At 39.6% G+C, this 22,562-nt stretch overlaps 1 protein-coding gene across 1 annotated transcript in view; it reads right to left on the reverse strand.

Moving 5' to 3' along the window:
- LOC126267998 (fatty-acid amide hydrolase 2-like) overlaps positions 1 to 22,562 on the reverse strand; it is a 333,574-nt gene that overhangs the window by 40,404 nt on the left and 270,608 nt on the right. Inside the window, exons 3-4 of the mRNA XM_049973374.1 lie at positions 16,767 to 16,983; positions 6,002 to 6,219 (exon numbers count right to left, since the gene is read on the reverse strand). Of these exons, the coding sequence (XP_049829331.1) occupies positions 6,002 to 6,219; positions 16,767 to 16,983 (435 nt within the window). The remainder of the gene's footprint in view (positions 1 to 6,001; positions 6,220 to 16,766; positions 16,984 to 22,562) is intronic.

Genomic DNA, 22,562 nt, shown 5'->3' on the forward strand with positions numbered 1-22,562 from the left:
TTTTCAAAAGCTTTTAAATGATATGTACTTCATGAAAAGTACTGCTTTCCATCTCTCAAGATGGATACAAATGTATTTGCCATCTTTGATTTAGTTTAGCTCATGGAGCAGCATGCATAGAGAAAGAGAAACCTCTCTCCTACAACATGTAATAGAGAGCTTTCATGGAGTAAGTATAATTTATAGAGCTTATATACAATGTAAAACCTTTTGTAAACAATGCAATCACAAAAACTCTGTTATATTGTAGGTAACAAATATTAAACTTGCCAAGAAATCAACACTACCATTTGATGATGGGCTCACACCCGAAACTAGTAATGGTACAATAAAATCATTTCTGTAAAGCTTGTGGCTGACTGCAATGTTTCCTACAGTCTAATAATTTCCTTGGCTATGTACTTGTTTGCTGTAAAAAGATATTTCTCACTGACAATATAATAGCTGTTTTCTTAACAAACTACAGCAGCAATTGCAACACATTGTAAAAGCCACTGGTGCTATCATGTAATTTATTCTTTGTTATGATCTCTCCAACAAGTACAGGCCAAGTGCTAAAGAATAATATTGAACTGACAGTTGTTCATTGTTCAAAAATTGGTGTTGTTGCTGTCTGCAGTGATACTTTCTTGCTGTATTTATTACACATCAGGCTGCATAGATTCTCTCATAAAAGAGATCTTTAAAGAATATGGAATGGTTTGAATTATAAATTAGTGTTATAAGCTCTTTAAGAATGCTACACTACTTACTATTGGCACTAGTTGTAAGGTGATAACCAAGAGCGTTTACTCTTTTTATTCCCATAACACAAAGAAGTTCTATACATAAAGAAACAAATAAATAAAGAAAGAAGCAGCTAGTAGCATAAAGTTTTTTTTATATATATATAAAGGCCCAATCAAGTTAAACTCTGTACTCCATCTTTTGAGAATTTTTACCACTTTTCTCATCATCAGGAGGTAAATATCTGAGTCCCTATATGTTCCTTGTAATTCTCCGCAAAAGGGTGCCATAAATATTTTAAACTGTGGCCAATCAGTTATTGACTGGCTCCTCTCACAGTCTATAAAGATACAGAGGCTACTACAAGTATCACTGTGATAGTTTATATTGGTACCTGTCTAGTGACTCACCTATTTAGCTACAACTGAGTGGATTTTCATTCAAAAACTAATTAATTATTCATTTGCACTCCATGTTCCATAGCTCTCATGATTAGAGAGAATCCACTGGAAAGTGGAACAGCAGATATGCAGCTATGATAAGTCCTTCTTTTAGGCTGCACTAATAATTATCATTAAAGGTGCACAACTACCATTATTTATTTATGCCACATACCATAAATTGTTTCTATTTTAAATGCGAAAAGGCGGCCAGTTAGTGCATTAAATAATTAAGAAAAGTGCTCTTATGGAGTGGAGGGGAACCTGCTCTCCTGTTATACTACTCATTACTCTCATTATGCAGATTCAAAGAAGTAGCAGAGAACTGTTGGCACCAGGAAGAGAGTGAATGAATCACATTTTGACTTTAGGACACATGTGGATGTTTGCATTTCATAATATTACTTCTGTATGGAGCAAAGAAAATAAAGAATCTATTCAGAAAACAGTGAGCAGTAAGAACATTGCATGAAATACATAACCACACATATTACAGTGTTTTTTTTTCCTTTCTTTTTCCCAGTATCTTGGAAGAATTACAGAACAAGACAAAATAATTTCCAGGTGTATCCTGGCTTTTTATCTAGTTCTTAGAGCTGGGTATATTCTGGTGCAAAGGCTTCCAATGAGCTCCCACTGAACATAAAACAAGAAACTGGAAATTCTATTAAATTCGAAACAAAATTGAAAGTATGCCTTACTAAACACTTTCTCTACATATTATCTGGTAATCTACAGTCAAGGATTGAAGATACCTCTTAAACTCATGACAAGTAGTAACACCTCTAGTCCTCTGTTGTTGCTGATCCAACTTTACATGATTCTTCAATAAAAGTTAATGTAGCCGTACATATTCGGGGTGTTCAAAAAGTTCTCCACACTGTTGTATGATTGTTAGCTGCATGTGCCATATACCACAATGAATATACTGAAATGAAACTCAGTGAAATACAACTTATTAATTGAATGAATAACCATTTTTACTTACAAATTTTCACATAAAATGTTGAAAGTGTTCCCCCCTGTTGTTGAATACACAATTCAATTCATCTAATTAAGTTTCAAAACACAAGCTCTACCATTTCTTCTGTAACAGAGGCAGTGAAAGTAGATATTGCAGTTTTCAATTCATCGATGGATTTTCGACGGTTTTTATAGACAGTTGCTTTCGCTACACCCCAGAAGAAAAAGTCAGGTAGTGTTAGGTCAGGCAATGGTGGAGACCATTGAAACCCTGTGAAATTATGCAATCACTAAAACATCAGTTAGCACTGATATTGAAACACGAGCTGTGTGTGGGTGCACCATCTTGTTGAAAATAATCGTTCAGTATTTCACTTGACACTAGTTCTCCTATGAATGGGTACAGAATATCACTGCAGCATCGTTGTGCATTTATTGTTTCATTGAAAAACCCAAGCAGGTGAACAATCATACAGCGGAGTGGAGAGACTTTTTGAACATGCTGTTTTAAGTCAGCTCTAGGATACAATCAGCGATAGTTTAATACATATGGGGAAGCAATGGTTTTTTTAATAAGTAATGCCTCTGATGGTAACAGAGCAGAACCTTGCTTAACAAGCACCTTCCATAATGCACAATTTGCATAACAAGCAAAACAAATTGTAAAAAAAGTGCTCACTTAATGAGCAATGTTCCGCATAACATGTGATGACAATTTGCGTGACATCAGTAGCCATTCATATGCAAAGGGGGAAACATTCAACAATATAGACACCTTTCAATGTCGGCAGCGGCATATGAACAATGTCTTTAGTATGTCCTGAAATGTGGGTTTAGCACTCTTTCTGCTACCATCTTGGTGCTGCTTGTGATCACACATTTTTCTAAACTTGTGTTCACACAGTGTGTTTTTTGTGTGCAAATTTTAATACCCTTCGTAGAAATGTCCCCAGAGATAAAGCTGCAAGAAGATGACCATGAAAGAAAGAAAATGACCCTAGAAATAAAACATAAAATCATTGAAAAACACAAACATAATATGAGCATTGCTGATTTAGCATGCACATACAATCGATCTACATCTACTATCTGCAAGACCAAGGACAAGATTAAGCAGAGAGATGCTTCAAAGGGAGTAACAAGAGTATCTAAACAATGGTTTCATATCCTGAACAATGTCAATTATTTGTGAGAAGGTGAGAACGATTTGTGCTGACCTTGTTAAGAAGATGTCAGGATCATCAGTGGCTGAAGAATTGTTTGAGGGATGCCATAGGTGGTTCAAGAAGTTTAAGAGAAGAACTGGCATCCACAGCATTGTGAGGCATGGCGAAGCAGCCAGCTCTGACACAAAGACAGCAGAGAACTTCATCAGCAACTTCAAATGCTCATAGATTTTGAGGGATATCTACCACAATAGGTTTTTAATTATGATGAGATGAGTGTATTCTGGAAAAAGATGCCCCAAAGTGTACATTTATAATAGCAGAGGAGACTACATTGCCTGGTCACAAGCCAATGAAAGACCATCTCACACTACTACTCTGTGACATTGCAAGTGGTGATTTGAAAATTAAACCACCGTTTGTTTACCAGTCAGAAACTCCACGAGCCTTCACAAAGTGTAAAGCCCAGAAGAGCAAGTTAAATGTGATGTGGAAGTCCAACAACAAAGCTTGGGTGACACTTGATTTTTTTCGTGACTGGGTCAACGAAGTGTTTGGTCCTTCAGTGAAAAAATATTTTGCTTGAGCTGAATCTGCCACTCCATGTCATGCTTGTTATGAACAACACTCCTGCCCATTCTCCATGACCACAGGGTAACCTCCTTGAAAAATTTCAGTTCATCAAGTTCCAATTTCTGCCTCCGAACACCACTCTGTTACTCTAGTCTATGGACACACAGATTATTTCTAACTTTAAGAAGCTCTACACTAAAGCACTCTTTCAGCGTTGCTTTGAGTTGACTGAAGCTAGCAACTTCACTCTCAGAAAGTTTTGGAAATGTAACTTCAACTTTGTTGCCTGCATCAAGATAATTGAAAAGGCTTGGGAAGAGGTTACCAAGATAACTCTTACTTCTGCTTGGAAAAATCTTTGGCCAGATTGCAATGGTGAATGTGACTCTGAGGCATTTGAGTCAGTACCTGTGAAGTGTAATCAATGAGATTGCGTCCTTGGTCAAGAGCATGGGACTAGAAGTGGATAACAATGATATCGATGAGTTTGTGGAAGATCACAGCACGAAGTTGTGGAGAGGAGTTCTTTGGAGGAGGAGGAGGGGGCAGTAACAGCAAACCAGCAATTTTCTGGTGCAATAAGAGAAGCATGAGAGTCCACTGCATCATACACTCAAGATCATTGTCCCAATAAAGCAGTCACTACATGTGCTACAAATTTATTTGACAACAGTGCCGTGACACATTTTTACCAAACGTTGAAGCATCAGCACAAACAAATGACTACAGATAGTTTCCTAGTAAAAAAGTATTAGTTATGTATACAGAATAATAAAGTACATAATACTGTATACTGCATGTATAATTTTCTTTGAATAAATGGCCTGAATAAGATAAAACGTCTAGTACTTTTTATGCATGGAACGCGTTATCATATTTTATATTAATTTATATGGGATAAATTGATTCGCTTAACCAATGTTTGGCACTACAAGTAAGATTCTGGAATGAATTATGCTTGCTAAGTGAGGTTTCTCTATATTAGTATTTCAAATGTAATTTGAATGGGCATATATACAGTATTGTGGTGTAGTGATGACTTATTTTTAATGCAGTGTATACATACATACTTAAAAAAAAATCTTTTCTTTTGCCAACATCTAACTTGACTCATTTCACATCTCCATAAGTTGTGCTTCACAGTGGGATCTATATAATATAATGAGTGAATGCACACCTGGTTGTGTCAGAATTATCAAAGTTTTATATAGGTGTAATACCAGAATTATTTTTGAGGAAAGGAATTAGGATCTGGTACTGAACTTCTAAGCTGACAGATATTTATTTTTAATTGTGGGCAAAAAATAGAGTTGCAACTTCTAAAGATGAAAATAATTACTGGATGTACAAATCAGTGTTAAATAGCTGACAGCCACTTGCCTGCACTCATGAACAACAGCACTTAGGAGGTCTAAGAGGACCACAAAACAATGAAGTTTCCATAAAATAATATTTTTCTGAGAAGTGAAAAGGGAAATGAATGTAAAAAATGCCAAGAGGAGGTGAGAGGTAAACATTCACTTTGGATCTAATAGCTCAAGTAACTTTTGTTTTCTTTTAATAGTATGCTAGACTGCATTCCACATCTCACATTTTGTTATTGGTTTGAAATGAAAAGTCTTCAAGATCCACAAGATTAGTAATTGTCATCTTAAACTAATTTATGTTCCACCATTCTTATTGTAGTTGGTACTATTTTGAAGGTAAGTATGCACTTTTAAATCTTCCTTACAAAAGACAAGTCTACAAATTTTAAGGAAAACAAATTTGTGGCGTAAAAATTTTATAATAAGTATGATATAAGAGAACTATGATACAAAGTGTTACAGTCACTAAGTCACTAAAACAGAATAATTGTTCAATTTTGAAACAAAATTAATGGTTTGTGTTGTGAATGGATTGTTGCAGGGAGATACATCATATTTTTAAAATATAAATTTAATAACAGAAAGTGGTTAAAATTTGTATCATTGTAAAGTTTTAAAGTTTAATTCTTATCCTCTCCATCACCCAGTGTTGAATTATTTGGAACATTACTACCTGTACTTTCTTGTAAATTTTCAAGCAAATAATTTTTTACAAACAAATTTTATTGTAAGTTAAGCACCTGCATGTATTATAAATGCATAGTACCTCTCCCCCAGAAGATCCACCACTGGTTCTGAGAAGATCATATGGATTACATGTTTTTCCTGTGATGAGATTATTTGTTTCCCAACTAAGGCATAGTTCTGGTGTGGCTGTTACTGCTAATGGAATACCTCCAGCCTTTTTCATTAGAGCAACCACCTGTCCATCTTTGTCTGCCTTCATACCTTTTCTTGGGACAGAACCAACACAGCAGCTCATTCCTGAAAGTATAATATTGCTAGATGACTGAAACTATTTTCATCATATAATGTGTATGCTAAATAACGGCAGTTAAGTAATTGCATCTATCATCATATGAATTCAGTTTTTTCCTCCACAAAAACAATAAAATAGCACATGACAGAGTCTGAAAAATTCACAACCATACAAAAAAAGAACAAAAACAAAACAATGTAATGTAAAGTAACACATACTTCAATGTACAGAATGAAACATCAGTTGCAAAACATGAACCTTCTTCAGAAATGAAAGCGCGCGCCCACACACACACACACACACACACACACACACACACACACACACACACACACACAAACACAAGCAAGCACACCTCATGCATACACGACTGCCGTCTCTGGCAGCTGGGACCCATCTTATGATGAATGCAGTCTGGCATGTTTATTCGCCTTGGAAACTCCACATACAGATACATCCCTTGTGATCCCATAAGCAGTACCAGGAACCATCCGAAAATGAAATGTGGTATCACATCTACATCTACATTTATACTCTGCAAGCAACTCAATGGTGTGTGGCAGAGGGCACTTTACGTCCCACTGTCATTACCTCCCTTTCCAGTTCCAGTCGCATATAGTTCATGGGAAGAATGACTGCCGGAAAGCCTCCGTGCGTGCTCGAATCTCTATAATTTTACATTCATTATCTCCTCGGGAGGTATAAGTAGGGGGAAGTAATATATTCGATACCTCATCCAGAAACGCACCCTCTCGAAAGCTGGACAGCAAGCTACACCGCAATGCAGTGCGCCTCTCTTGCAGTGTCTGCCACTGGAATTTGCTAAACATCTCCGTAATGCTATCACGCTTAACAAATAACCCTGTGATGAAACACGCTGCTCTTCTTTGGATCTTCTCTATCTCCTCCGTCAACCCGATCTGGTACGGATTCCACACTGATGAGCAATAGTCAAGTATAGGTCGAACGAGTGTTTTGTAAACCACCTCCTTTGTTGATGGACTAACATTTTCTAAGGACTCTCCCAATGAATCTCAACCTGGTACCCGCCTTATCAACAATTAATTTTATATGATCATTCCACTTCAAATCGTTCTGCATGCATACTCCCAGATATTTTACAGACGTAACTGCTACCAGTGTCCAATGTTGTCTTTGGGTGGACCACAGTCAGAGCACCTCCCTCTGCTTCAGTGTCAAATGAAATCACAACAGTGACTACCGTACTGACAGTCCCTTGTGCTCCTGACGTCACACAGTCTGTTTCTGTACTTGCCTTGCTGCAAACAAGCCTGTTTAACTGAGTAAACTTACATGATTTACCTGTATGGTTCTACACAGCTGGGAGAACTATATGTCTGTATCGTCAGGCGCTAGATGCATGGATTGTGAGTGTGGCCATGTAGACGCCATTGATTCCATCCACATTTCCATGACAGTCAAAGGATTTCTACCAAAATGAGCAGCAATGTCACAAAGTCGCAAATTGCAGTCTCGAATAGACCAGTCAAATGGTGGTTTTCCCATAGCAATATTGCAGAAGTTTTTTCCGCAACTGTTCTGTGTGTTTCCTGGGGGTGCTTAATCCGAATTTCATATTTTCTGCCTTGTAGCAGGTCGGCTTCACAAATAAAAATTCAAAAAGACATCAAAATTTTCGCACTTTTTTCAGATTTTCGCTTATACATTGAAGAGCCAAAGAAATTGGTACACCGGCCTAATGTCATTTAGGGCCCCTGCGAGCATGCAGGATTGCCACAACGCAATGTGGCATTGATTTGACTAATGCCTGGAGAGACACATGAATCCTGCAGGACTGTCCATAAATCCATAAGAGTACAAGGGTGTGGAGATCTCCTCTGAACAGCACTTTGCAAGACATCCCTGATATTGTCAATAATGTTCATGTCTGGGGAGTTTGATGGCCAGCAGAAGTGTTTAAACTCCGAAGAGTTTTCCTGAAAGCACTCTGTAGCTATTCTGAATGCGTGGGGTGTTGCATTGTTCTGCTGAAATTAGCCAAGTCCGTCGGAATGCACAGCGGACATGAATGGATGCAGGTGATCAGACAGGACGCTTACGTATGTGTCACCTGAGCGAGTCGTACCTAGGCATATCAGGTGTCCCATATCACTCCAACTGCACACGTCCCACACAATTACAGAGCCTCCACCAGCTTGAACAGTCCCCTGTTGACATGAAGGATCCAATGGATTCAGGAGGTTGTTTCCATACCCATACTCATCCATTCACTTGATACAATTTGAAAAGAGACTCGTCCAACCAGATGCAGTGGTACTTGAATTACTTAACCATTACGGCACCTCACCTGAACCTCTCGATACCAGTAATATTCTACTGTGTTTCTGCAAAGTAGTTGACATATTTATGAGACAACATTCAGATTTGATTTCATTTGTGATACATCGATATGTTTATATTGCAATGATATTATTCTTATGTGTATTGTTTCTTTCGTCACTGTGATCTTTAACGTACTTGTAACTCTGATTTTTGGGCGCGTAAGTGATTGTTAGTTAGTTGTTAACTTGTTAGAGAGTCGGACCTTGAGAAAGTCAAGTCGTGGGCGTCATGTTGGAAAGACGAATATTGTTGTCAGCTTATAAAATGTGAACTTTAACAGTGACTGTGAGGAAGATGTTTTCAAGCATGTTTTGTATTGTGTGTCGCGTGATATTGCAATAAAAGCAATTAAAAGGAAGTGTAACTTAATTTCGGAGTGCTGATTATTTTTTTACATCACCATTGTCCAGCAGAATAAAACCTAGGCCTCTTTGTATCCGAGCTTGGAGTCATAACCACCTAGATTTTCAACGATTGAGCCATGATTTTACGACGAGACCAGAGATTAGATTAGATTAGATTAATACTTGTTCCATAGATCATGAATACGACACTCCGTAATGATGTGGAACGTGTCAGGTTAATAAAAGATGTCTGTACAAGATATTGCATTACACTAGCGTGGGAAACACAAAAAGATGAGTGCCTAGTTTTTTGATTATTACGTGAAATGACTTTATTAACTGTGCTATAATGACACCTACCACATAATATGACTGATGTTGCCCGAAAATGCAGTATTTAGCAGCGGGAGCAACACCACAATCGTTATTAAAATTTTGACCTTTGTTGTGGTAGGGTTGTTAGACAGGCAACATGTTTCCAGTCATCAGCAGTCCAATGTTGGTGCTGAGAGGCTCAGGCAAGGAATAGAGCTTTGTGTCGTGCAGTCACCAAGGGTACAGGAATGGGCCTTCGGCTCAGAAAGCCCATATTAATGATATTTCGTTGAATGATTCGCACGCTGACGCTTGTTGATGGTCCAGCACTGAAATCTGCAGCAATTTGAGGAAGGGTTGCACTTCCGTCATGTTGAAAAATTCTCTTCAGTCGTCGTTGGTCCCGTTCTTACAGGATCTTTTCGCAGCCCCATCGATTTCAGAGATTTGATGTTTACCAGACTCCTGATATTCATGGTACACACGTGTAATGGTTGTACAGGAAAATCCCCACTTCATCGCTACCTCGGAGATGCTGTAACCCATCGCTCGTGCAACGACTATAAATCACGTTCAAACTCACTTAAATCTTCATAACCAGCCATTGTAGCAGCAGTAACCGATCAGACAACTGCGCCAGACAATTGTTGTCTTATATAAGCATTACCGACGACATCACTGTATTCTACCTGTTTACATATCACTGTATTTGAATACCCATGTCTGTGCCAGTTTCTTTGGTGCTTTGAAGTCTCTCAAATACTACGCGTTTTTAAAATGGCCTGAACGAGCCCCATGCAGTACCAATGTCTGAAGCACCTGAGGTGACAGGAGGTATTAACTCATGTAATATTTTGCAGCGTGATGCATCTTTACTAATCAATTTTTCTCTGTCACAACATTAATCTGGAATTGCATTCGGGAGGACAACAGTTTGAATTCGCATCTGGCCATTCTGATTTCCCTAAGTCGCTCAAGGCAAATGCTGGGATGGTTCCATTATAAGGGCACAGCTAATATCCTTCGTGATCCTTGAATCACTCTGAGCTGCTGCTCTCCCTCTAACGACCTCAATGTCAACGAAGCGTCAGCCTGATCTTCCTACCTTTTTTTGTAACATTAATCATACTGTTACAGTGTTTTCAGTTGAAGAACAGCAACAACTCACTTTTAATCATGGACCTGCCACAGCTCCTGACGCTTTGCGTGGACCTTCCATTACTCAAGATCCTTCACCTGGACTTTCTAGTGCCCAAGATAAACTGCCTGGACCACAACAGCCAGATGGACACAAGTGAAAAAACTGCTGGCGTATCATTACAAGTATTTCTCATAGATTGATAATTCACCATACAAGTTATCTGCCATTTGTAACCATATTCTATCACTAAATACCTTGAAACTTCCTGGAGGAGAGCTTCTGTAAAGTTTGGAAGGTAGGAGACGGATACTGGCAGAAGTAAAGCTGTGAGTATCGGGCGTGAGTCGTGCTTCGGTAGCTCAGATGGTGGAGCACTTGCCTGCGAAAGGCAAAGGTCCCAAGTTCGAGTCTCGGTCGGACACACAGTTTTAATCTGCCAGGAAGTTTCATATCAGCGCACACTCCGCTGCAGAGTGAAAATCTCATTCTGGACTAAATACCTTCATTGTTTTTCATTCCGATAACCTACTCTAAACGATGACGCAGCCTGGGCTCGACGTTCAGTCATTACAGGACACATGTACGTCACTACTCACAGATTTCATATTCATCTTTCTATTCAGTGTCATGTACCAAATTTTTGCAAATATAATATGTTAATGTTTTCATCGAACATGTTTTCCCATCAATTCAAGCAAAATAATCACTTTTATGCGTACTATGCTGGAAGTATAGCTCCGACGAGAGGTAGGCAGGTGGGAGGGATCGTTTGACTGTAGAGTGCAGAAGACATTTTTCGTAGTTTCACCTTTGTTCCTTCCCCTCTTATGAGAAAACTAAATGTCAAAGCCGTCCGTTGTAGGAAATTTAATGTACTTTCACCTGGCGTAGGTATTATGTTGATAACATACACATTTTTTTTTAGTTGTAGGGGGCAGGTGTGGGCGTGTTTCACGTTTCCGCAGAAGAACCAAAAACTCCATTATTTTCAGCGCGCTGTAACGCCGAGACCGCTCGTCATAAAATCTAACCTGACTTGCCCATTTCGTAGGAAAATTTGTTTACTTTTTGTTCCGACTAGCCATCTTCGAAAAACACATAATATTCAGAGAGAGAAGGGAAAAACTGAAAACAGTGCGAAGATTTTGAAGTTTTTTTCGTTTTTCGTTATGAAGTCATCTGTTACAAGGCAACAAATATGAAATTTAGCATCCCCGAAAAACGTATGGAACCACCGAGAAAAAAACTTACGCAATTTTGTTATGAAAATGGCTGTTTTGAAAGCCAATTGACGAGACTAATAAATCATAAATTCTTACGCGTACTCACCATCTTACACGAGGCATAAAATGGGAAAAAACGCACACGCACATTTAAATGCAATTTATGAATGGCAAGCGGCTGGGTAATCTTTTGTTATGTACAAAACGTATATGATATTCCAGCTGTCTACTTTGTACTGAAGTGCATGTTCAAGCATGTAGAACACGGAAAGGTGACCTTTGTTAGATGCCGCTTTCATCAGGGCCGATTTAGGGAATTTTGGGCCCCCCTGCCAAGTCTGAGTTATGATCGCCCAGTCTTTTGCTGTAATGTAATTTTGTTAACACTTTGTATGATTTTCATGATTATATATTATTGTTATGAATGTGTGTGTATGTGTGGCTCAAACAGTTTCGATGATATTCACGGATTGACGAATCTTTGAGTCTATATACAAACGGGCCAAAAGATGAGTAAATCGCGAAGTCGCTGGTATGGTAAGCTAGCGCTTTTTGATGAAAAACGCATTCAGGTATTTTTTTATATGGAGAATAGCGTTATAACCTCGAGTTGTAGGAATACCGGATACTGTGGATAGCGTGATAACCTCGAGTTGTAAGAATACCGGATAGTGTAAGATTTCACATCTCCACTCATCTTTTTTCAAAATGTAAACACGACGGTGCTGCTGCTCCGGCTAGGTAGCCAGTTGGCTTTGCTGTATTTAATAGTAAAACTTATGCATTAAAATATGCACAAATACACCCGAAATAAGCACTAAAATAAGGAAAATATGCACCAAAAATATCATCATATGCACTTAAAATGAATGAACCTGCACCTAAACCAACACCATATGGAATTGTAAAAACAGAAATCTAAAGATTTATTAGTCGTTCCTGACATTACAGTGATAATGATCCAATTCTGAACTGACTTTAGTTGTGTATGTTATGGTAAATGACTACACATTTTTCCAACTCTTTCAGAACGGCCATCCTTCCATCTGTCAAAATAATTTTCACATCTGGAAAAATCCCCTTCGTGTGAAATTATGGTACGAAGTAGAACTTCATTGTTGCAATGTCACTTGCAAAATAATCCCCGAAAAGTACGTCCGGAATAATAATGCTCAAAATAATGTATTTCTTTAACTCACAGATTTAACAGCAAGAAAGTATATGGCGATTTTGAAATTTATAAAAAAATTATTTACAGCGTTTCATATAAATTGAGGGAATCACAAATTACTACTAATATTGCACCGGCTGTAACGACTGAGCATTTTACCGTAATTTTTAACTTTAAAGAAGCAATAGTGGCTGGTTCAACGCTGTGTTTCCAGACTGTATGAAACGTTGATCTGTTTTTACATTCACGACAAACAGCCAATGAGAGCTGTCGTACAAATAAACTGTGTGTTCTTAAATTTTGTTTTCGTCATCCTTCATCGTTGATGACCATACCTCAGTATAAGTTCACAACACTTGCGAGCAAAGCCCGGCTGCCTTGGTAGTAGTAACTTTTACATGCAGCGCTAAAACCATGGAAAATTAGGCATATCATTTAATAAATTCTGGCTACGTTAAATAAAACAGGGATAAGCCTATTAGATTGTAAAGACATTGTTTTAAAAATTACTCCTCTAAATGTTCACTTTTCTTGCTTTTTGAGCAGCGAAGATCTTCACTAATTTCTCCATGTCGAGCAATTGTGCAATCTGCCATCCCGCAACTTGGCCATTAATTCTACTTCATCCGAAAAGTTTCCATTAACTGCATATCCCAACTTTGCCTGCATGTCTCTTAATACAAGATTTCTTTCGATGCGGAAACGTCTACGGAAAATAATCTTAACAAAACCGATCTCCACCTCTCTTTACCTTGATGAGTTTGATCTTGAGGTACGTTATCAATTAATTTTGAGTTTTTAATGCTCTATGAAAGCACTTTCCACCTGCACATTTCAGTAATGTGGCTGTGGGGTGGTTATGATTAGAGAGAACTACTGATAAGCTTTGCCAGTCTGTAAGATTATTTGTTGTGGTAGCGCCAGCACTCGAAATGAGCAACTTTGCAACAAAACCAACAGCATCTTTTGTTGGAGAATATACAAGGCATGTTCGCTTAACTTTTTCATTAGTTGAAAGATGACAGAAGCAACGAAAAACAGTAAAACACCTTATCTCTCTATCCACAGGACCGTTTTTTCACCAATATCTTGTCTACCTTCTTTGATTGGTCTCATCCTATAATTATCATTTATAATATCTGGCCAGGTTTCCGGACCGCTAAGATCATCGACAGCTTGAAAGCTTTTACCTTCCTTAGATGAGTTTCTTTCGTCTTGGAGATCTTGCCCTGCTCCGGTTTCTGATGCAGTAACATTATTGTCAACTATTTCTGCTAGTGGAACAGTTTCATCAGCCACTAGTTCTTGCTTGCTTGAAATGTACGATTCTTCAGCATTATCAACTGATGAAACGTCAGCACCACTACATCCTTTCACATCACACTGTATATTCACTGAACACTATTAATTCAGTTTAAAAATTTATTTGGTGAACACTTCTGCCACAACGCTCGTTTAGGATGTCACACCTTTTTGACACACAACATCCACACTACATCTACATCTATACTCTGCAAACCATCGTGAGGTGCATGGCGGAGGGTACGTCCCATTGTATCCGTTATTCGCATTTCTTCCTGTTCCATTCAGGTATGGAGCGAGGGAAGAGATATTGTTTGAATGCTTCTTTGCGTGTAGTAATTATTATGATCTTATCTTCATGATCCCTGTGTGAGCGATACGTAGGGGGTTGTAGTAAATTCCTAGAGTAATTATTTAAAGCCGGTTCTTGAAACTTTGTTAACAGACTTTCTCGGTATAGCTTACGTCTGTCTTCAAGAGTCTGTCGTTTCAGTTTCTTCAGTATTCAATATCCTCTGTTAGTCCTACCTGGCACGGGTCCCACACACTTGAGCAATATTCTAAGATGGGTCACACCAGTGATTTGTAAGCAATTTCTTTAGTAGACTGACTGCACTCAATTAAGCGGAGTCTACCACCTGGTCCATCCACGATTGAACCTATGAGATCATTCCATTTCATATCCCTACAAAGTGCTACACTTAGGTATTTACACGAGTTGGCCGATTCCAACAGTGACTCATTGATATTATAGTCATAGGACACTACGTTTTTTCGTTTTGTGAAGTGTACAATTTTACATTTCTGAACATTAGAGAAGTTGCCAATCTCTGCACCATGTTGAAATCTTATCAGATCTGACTAAATATTTATGCAGCTTCTTTTAGAGAGTATTTCATTATAGATAACTGCATCATTTGCAAGAAGCCTGATTTTACTACTAATATTGTCTGTAAGGTCTTTAATATACAACAGCAAGGGTCCCAACACACTCCCCCGGAGTACATCCGAAATCACTTCTACATCTATCAATGACTCCCATCCATCATGAAATGCTGTGTTCTCAAACCAGTCACAACTTTCACTTGATACCTCATATGATCGTACTTTTAATAATAAGCGTCGGTGCAATACAAGTACACTACTGGCCATTAAAATTGCTACACCACGAAGATGACGTGCTACAGACGCGAAATTTAACCGACAGCAAGAAGATGCTGTGATATGCAAATGAGTAGCTTTTCAGAGAATTCATACAACGTTGGCGCCGGTGGCGACACCTACAACGTGTTAACATGAGGAAAGTTTCGAACCGATTTCTCACACACAAACAGCAGTTGACCAGCGTTGCCTGGTGAAACGTTGTTGTGATGCCTCGTGTAAGGAGGAGAAATGCGTACCATCACATTTCCGACTTTGATAAGGGTCGGATTAAAGCATGCGATTGCGGTTTATCGAATCGCGACATTGCTGCTCGTGTTGGTCGTGATCCAATGACTGTTAGCAGGATATGGAATCGGTGGGTTCAGGAGGGTAATACGGAACGCCGTGCTGGGTCCCAAAGGCCTCGTATCCCTAGCAGTCGAGATAACAGGTATCTTATCCGCATGGCTGCAACGGATCATGCAGCCACGTCTCGATCCCTGAGTCAACAGATGGGGACGTTGGCAAGACAAGCATCTGCACGAACAGTTCGACGACATTTGCAGTAGCATGGTCTATCAGCTCGGAGACGTCATTTTTTCGGATGAATCCAGGTTCTGTTTACAGCATCATGATGGCCGCATCCGTGTTTGGCGACATCGCGGTGAACGCACATTGGAAGCGTGTATTCGTCATCGCCAACCTGGCGTATCATACGGCGTAATGGTATGGGGTGCCATTGGTTACACGTCTCTGTGACCTCCTGTTTGCATTGACGGCACTCTGAACAGTGGACGTTACATTTCAGATGTGTTACGACCCGTGGCTCTACCCTTCATTCGATCCCTGCGAAACCCTACATTTCGGCAGGATAATGCACGACTGCATGTTGCAGGTCCTGTACGGGCCTTTCTGGATACAGAAAAATGTTCGACTGCTGCTCTGACCAACACATTCTCCAGATCTCTGACCAACTGAAAACGTCTGGTAAATGGTGGCCGAGCTACTGGCTCGTCATAATACGCCAGTCACTACTCTTAATGAACTGTGGTATCGTGTTGAAGCTGCATGGGTAGCTGTACCTGTAGACGCCATACAAGCTCTGTTTGACTCAATTTCCAGGCGTATCAAAGCCGTTATTACGGCCAGAGGCGGTTGTTCTGGGTACTGATTTCTCAGGATCTATACACCCAAATTGCGTGAAAATTTAATCATATGTCAGTTCTCGTATAATTTATTTGTCCAATGAATACTCGTTATCATCTGCATTTCTTCTTGGTGTAGCAATTTTAATGACCAGTAGTGTAGAATCAACAATCAAAGCGCTCTGGTGGGGCTAGTGTGAATGGGGCCGGTTAACATTCTAAATTTGAAGAACTTATTTCTTTTGACGGGAATCAAGAGTGAATGAAGTGTGAAGAAATATTTACAGGGCTCAAGTCCGCCTGCAGTCCCGCCCCCGCCTCCCTCCCCCCAGCTTGTGGCCCCCCGCGACTGCGTTAGCCTTCAGCCGTCCATGGCCTTCATCGTGATCGTGTTGCAGTCTTACCTTTGAGTGTGCAGCTCTCCTTGACGGTGAAGGGCACTCCGTGCAACGGCGGCAGCTTGTGCAGGTCACCTGCGGCACCGCGCTGGGCTACCAGGCGGTCCGCCTCTCGCGCCTCCTCCACAGCCGCCTCAAAGCGCTCCTCCACCAACGCGTTCAGAAAAGGGTTGACCGCGCGGATACGCTCCACGTACGCCCGCACCACCTCCTCGCTGCTCACCTGAGTACGAAACAAGCCGCCGTTACTCACACGATACATGTTATTTAAAAAGAAAATTACAATTTTTTACATTACGAATGAAAACACACAAGACACTGGTGTAATATTCTATAATATTTATTATTCTTGATCATATAGTATAAGCTTTCACGGCCGGTACTATCTTCAGTTAAAACTTTCGGGCTGACAGGCCGTGGTCGAAGTATAAAACTCTCCCCTGACGTTTCGTCTCCGACTGCGGGAGACATTCTCGGAGGTACAGCGGCGCACTACGAAGAGAACGCAAGGAAGCGCTGATTATGTAGGCAGTACAGACGGCGTCACTGCCGATCACGTGGCGTCGACTATATGATTGTCTTTGGTTGTTGTTGTTGTTGTTGTGGTCTTCAGTCCTGAGACTGGTTTGATGCAGCTCTCCATGCTACTCTATCCTGTGCAAGCTGCTTCATCTCCCAGTATCTACTGCAACCTACATCCTTCTGAATCTGCTTAGTGTATTCATCTCTTGGTCTCCCTCTACGATTTTTACCCTCCACCCTGCCCTCCAGTACTAAATTGGTGATCACTTGATGCCTCAGAACATGTCCTACCAACCGATCCCTTCTTCTAGTTAAGTTGTGCTACAAACTTCTCTTCTCTCCAATCCTATTCAGTACCTCCTCATTAGTTATGTGATCTACCCATTTAATCTTCAGCATTCTTCTGTAGCACCACATTTCGAAAGCTTCTATTCTCTTCTTGTCCAAACTAGTTATCGTCCATGTTTCACTTCCATACATGGCTACGCTCCATACGAATACTTTCACAAACGACTTCCTGACACCTAAATCAATACTCAATGTTAACAAATTTCTCTTCTTCAGAAACGCTTTCCTTGCCATTGCCAGTCTACATTTGATGTCCTCTCTACTTCGACCATCATCAGTTATTTTGCTCCCCAAATAGCAAAACTCCTTTACTTCTTTAAGTGTCTCATTTCCTAATCTAATTCCCTCAGCATCACCCGACTTAATTCGACTACAGTCCATTATCCTCGTTTTGCTTTTGTTGATGTTCATCTTATGCCTTTCTTTCATGACACTGTCCATTCCGTTCAACTGCCCTTCCAAGTCCTTTGTTGTCTCTTACAGAATTACAATGTCATCGGCGAACCTCTAAGTTTTTATTTCTTCTCCATGGATTTTAATGTCTTTGGCAATGCCAACATTCTCGATTGAAAGTAATCGATCGCCTTCCATTGGCGCTGAGGGATACAAATGCTGATAAAAACATTATTGTCCTTAATGCAGATAAGGGTAATGCTACCGTCATACTGAGCAGTAAGGACTATCATGGAAAAATCAATATTTTGGTTACCTCCAATTACAAAAAACTCCAGAAAGATCCGACTATGAAGATTTTAAGAATGACCAATCGACTGGTGAAAGCGTCTCCATTCGCCTCCGACGATAAGAAGCTGCTTTGTAAAACAGAAGCGTACCTACTTAGACTTTATGGCTTACCCAAAGTGCATTAACCTGAGATTCTGTTGAGGCCAATTGTCAGCGTTATAGGTGGACCAATACACGAGTTAGCTAGACAGCTTGCCTTATTGCTGCAACCTTATGTTGGTAGGACGGACAGTCATATTAAAAATTCAGCTCATTTCATGGACAAATTAAAGAAAACGAGCGTGGGCCCAGATGATATCCTCGTCAGTTTTGATATTGTGTCGTTATTTATCATGATTTCGGTATCTTATGCATAGCGGATTTTTTTTCCTACCGATATTGTGGCATTATTCCTACACTGCCTCACCACAACCTACTTTCAATACAATAATAACTTTTATGAACAAAATGGTTCAAATGGCTCTGAGCACTATGGGACTTAACTCCTGAGGTCATCAGTCCCCTAGAACTTAGAACTACTTAAACCTAACTAACCTAAGGACATCACACACATCCATGTCCGAGGGAGGATTCGAACCTGCGACCGTAGCGGTCGCGCGGTTCCAGACTGTAGCGCCTAGAACCGCTCGGCCACCCAGGCCGGCTTTTATGAACAGATGGATGGGGTGGCTATGGACAGTCCTCTTAGTCCTGCTGTGGCTAACTTATGTATGGAGACCTTTGAACAACGGGCGTTGGAAACTGCCAGTAGGAGACCAGCCAGATGGTATCGCTATCTCGATGACACGTTCGTAGTATGGACACATGGAGCAGAGGAGTTGGATGCCTTCCTGGCACATGTAAACAGCATTAATCTGAAAATCCAATATACTACGGAGAAGGAAAGGAACGGGCAATTGTATTTCCTGGATGTGTCTGTGGTTAAACGACGGGACGGAACGTTGCATAGAAAGGCCACACATACTGATCGTTATCTACATATAGATTCAAACCACCACCCTAGACACAAAAGAGGTATAATGGAAACATTGGTAGACAGGGCGTAGAAAATTTGTGAACCTGTTTATTCAGAAGATGAGATCGAACATCTACGGTCAACTTCAGTGAAGAATGGCTATTCTAGCAAGGATATAGATCGAGCACTTCGCTCTAGGCAGAGAATCAGGAGCGACGATGAACAACAGTTGCCCAAGGGCAAATTTTTCATCCGTTCATTAGTAAGGTCACGGATCGCATTGGGAAAGTTTTAAGCAAGTATGGGGTGGAAGCTATTTTCAGACCCACCAGGAAAATAAAAGAATATTTAAGATCGGCTAAAGATGCACGACACCCTTTGGCTACACCAGGGGTATATAAAATTCCTTATAGTTGTGGACAAGTTTATATCGGTACAACAAAGAGAAGTGTGAACACCCATCTTGTTGAACATAAGAGGAATGGCAGCCTGGGTCACACGGATAAATCGGCCGTAGCGGAACATGTTTACCAGGAAGGTGATCATGAAATAAAATTCAGCGGGACGAGCGTCATATCAAAAACCTAGCATTATTATGCACGCATGTATAGAGAGGCTATCGAGATTGATAAACACAGTCATAATTTTAACAGGAAAGACGAAGGTGCCACACTTGATAAAATTTGGATGTCAGCGGTGCACCGCAAGCGTGACGATTGATTACATTCAGTCGAGAATGTTGGCATTACCAGAGACAATCTCATAGCTAACGAGACGTGATCGACAGTGGCGCCCTCTGTACTGCGAGTTCTCTTCGCACTTCGCTGCTGTACCTCCGAGGATGTCTCCCGTAGTCGGAGACGAAACGTCAGGGGAGAGTTTTATCCTTCGACCACGGCCTATCAGCTCGGAAGTTTTAAGTGAAGAAAGATTTATTATTCTTTTCACAAACCGGTTTTTGGCGGTGACGCAATTATCAGGTACAAGATGTGTGGTGCAGAGGAATTTTTGTATTATCAAAGTTTTTAAACTAGTGCATCCTTAGAGTATGTATGGAGTGAGCAATCGGATGCGCAGAATGAGAATTCCATCCGCAACATCTTCTGGAGCTCAAGTCATGCGATTTCGGGGTGGCGCATTTTACTTCGTATATCACTTGGTGTATTTTGGGTGTTATTACTTCGCTGGTACACATAGATCACTTTCAGATACGTGTTTTACAGACATCTTAACGGTTTGATACTAGAAACTGAAGTTGGCTTAAAGATGTGAAGAGTGATGGTATTGTGCTTTTTCGCCACAGTATCGTAGTTCAGATTACACTTTATTTACGTTTTTTCGATAACAGGATAAGACGTGACAGCCAACAGTATGTTTTTATGGTTTTTGTTGCACTTATCATATTGTCGTATCTCTGTCCTAATGAATTAAGTTACAATGGCACTGTAGACGGCGCCGAAATATCACGAAAAGACAACGCATTTGGAACTATGGAATTGTTACAGTAAGTACGGTAAGCGATTTGCACCACCTGTTAGCGCATTATTGTGTTCAATGTTTCTTTATTCACCCTTATGCTTTTTGTAGACAAGTAAAATATCTATAAAATTTTTTCGTCATCTTATCAGAGTAGCAAAACCATACACTACGCACAAAAAATAAAAAAATACATTAGCAATGCCCAAACTCTGGAGTAATAAAAGAAGTAAAAGTCAACAATTTTTTTAGGTTTTGTATTGCACTGATTCAATTAATTACGTTACAATGACAATGTTATGCAGAAATACTTAGATACACACATTTATTTGTTAGAACGTGCGTAAACTGGAGGAAAGACTGCCAAGTACAAATTTTATCTGCATATGAACGTAGAATCAGTATGTATATATTGATTGGCAGTTTACTCAAACACACTTACAAATTTATCTAGCACCTGTCTCATAAACATACGGCTATAGAATCGCAGGAATTCTTTGTACAAGTACCATGTCTTGATATTTTTCAATATATAAAGTGCCTCATATTAAAGACGTTTAGAATTATACTTTTGTTTTACAACTTGTGAAAAGCAACTGGTCCTCCTTCCACATACTTCTCGTTTTATTCGTAGCAACGACAATACTACACCGTAGCTGTTACAAAACTCAAACGTGCAAAAACGTGTGTAAAACAAGGGAAATATGTGTAATGTTCAAGTTTCGCCAAATTGTAAACAAGCAGCGTCGCCCCAAAATCACATGATCAGCCCAGTTTGATATTGAGGACATGTGCTGTAGACTGTGCTGACTCTATGGATATACATACCTCTATGAGTATATCTATAGAGTATCTCGCTTTACAAAGATGAAAAGTGTAAATATTTGATTTAGGCCTAAATCGAGAGGAACTGTTTCATTGCAAATATGATGTAAAAGTATTTAACCGAGATAAAATACGTGACACGTTAGCTAATGAACTATATAACAAATTACAATTGTTCTTGGATGAAAATAAATTTAAAAATATCTTATGTGACATACCCCAAGGGAGTGGCTGAACAAAATAATGTTGTCTTTAACAAGTCTTAAATAACAAAAAGATGAGATATACTAATGAGATTGTACAGCTGTGATTATACCTACAGCTGCAGTGGGAATCACGATTCACATAACAACCTAAAATGAAATTAATAGTACAAAAATCGACGCTGATATCGAACAATGCTCTTTAATTGTATATCGCAAATGGAGATCGCGATACGCAATTACAAAAATATGTATCATGAGTAAATATAAAATCTAAACAGGTATAACAAAAAGTGCTTTGATTACTTATCGGAAAGAAAACCAATCGAGTATCGTACAAGAAACCACTACAACTGCAATAGGGACCGTTTTAAATAGTACATTTACTTAAAACTATCGTTATGGCTTATGAGTTGTATAATACTATAATTACCTCCGAAACAGAAGAGAAAATATTTTGTCTCTCGTATACAGCAGAGATTATAAATATAATTTCTCTCGAAACCTACGAAAATATGACAACAAATGGAGCTATAAAGAAATGCTGTTCAAAATACACACCAAAATGTGACGCCACAGCAGCCATTACGATTACGTCATTGATCAAATCCGACGGTTAGTACTCCAAATTTTTCTTGTCTCGTCAGGAACACTAAGTTAAAAATGTAGTATCTCTAACACTTTGGCGTGAGCAACGCAGTACTGCTTATTGAGACAAGATCACATTAT

Source organism: Schistocerca gregaria, chromosome 4 (genome assembly GCF_023897955.1).
Source record: "Schistocerca gregaria isolate iqSchGreg1 chromosome 4, iqSchGreg1.2, whole genome shotgun sequence".
NCBI classification, from domain to species: domain Eukaryota; kingdom Metazoa; phylum Arthropoda; class Insecta; order Orthoptera; family Acrididae; genus Schistocerca; species Schistocerca gregaria.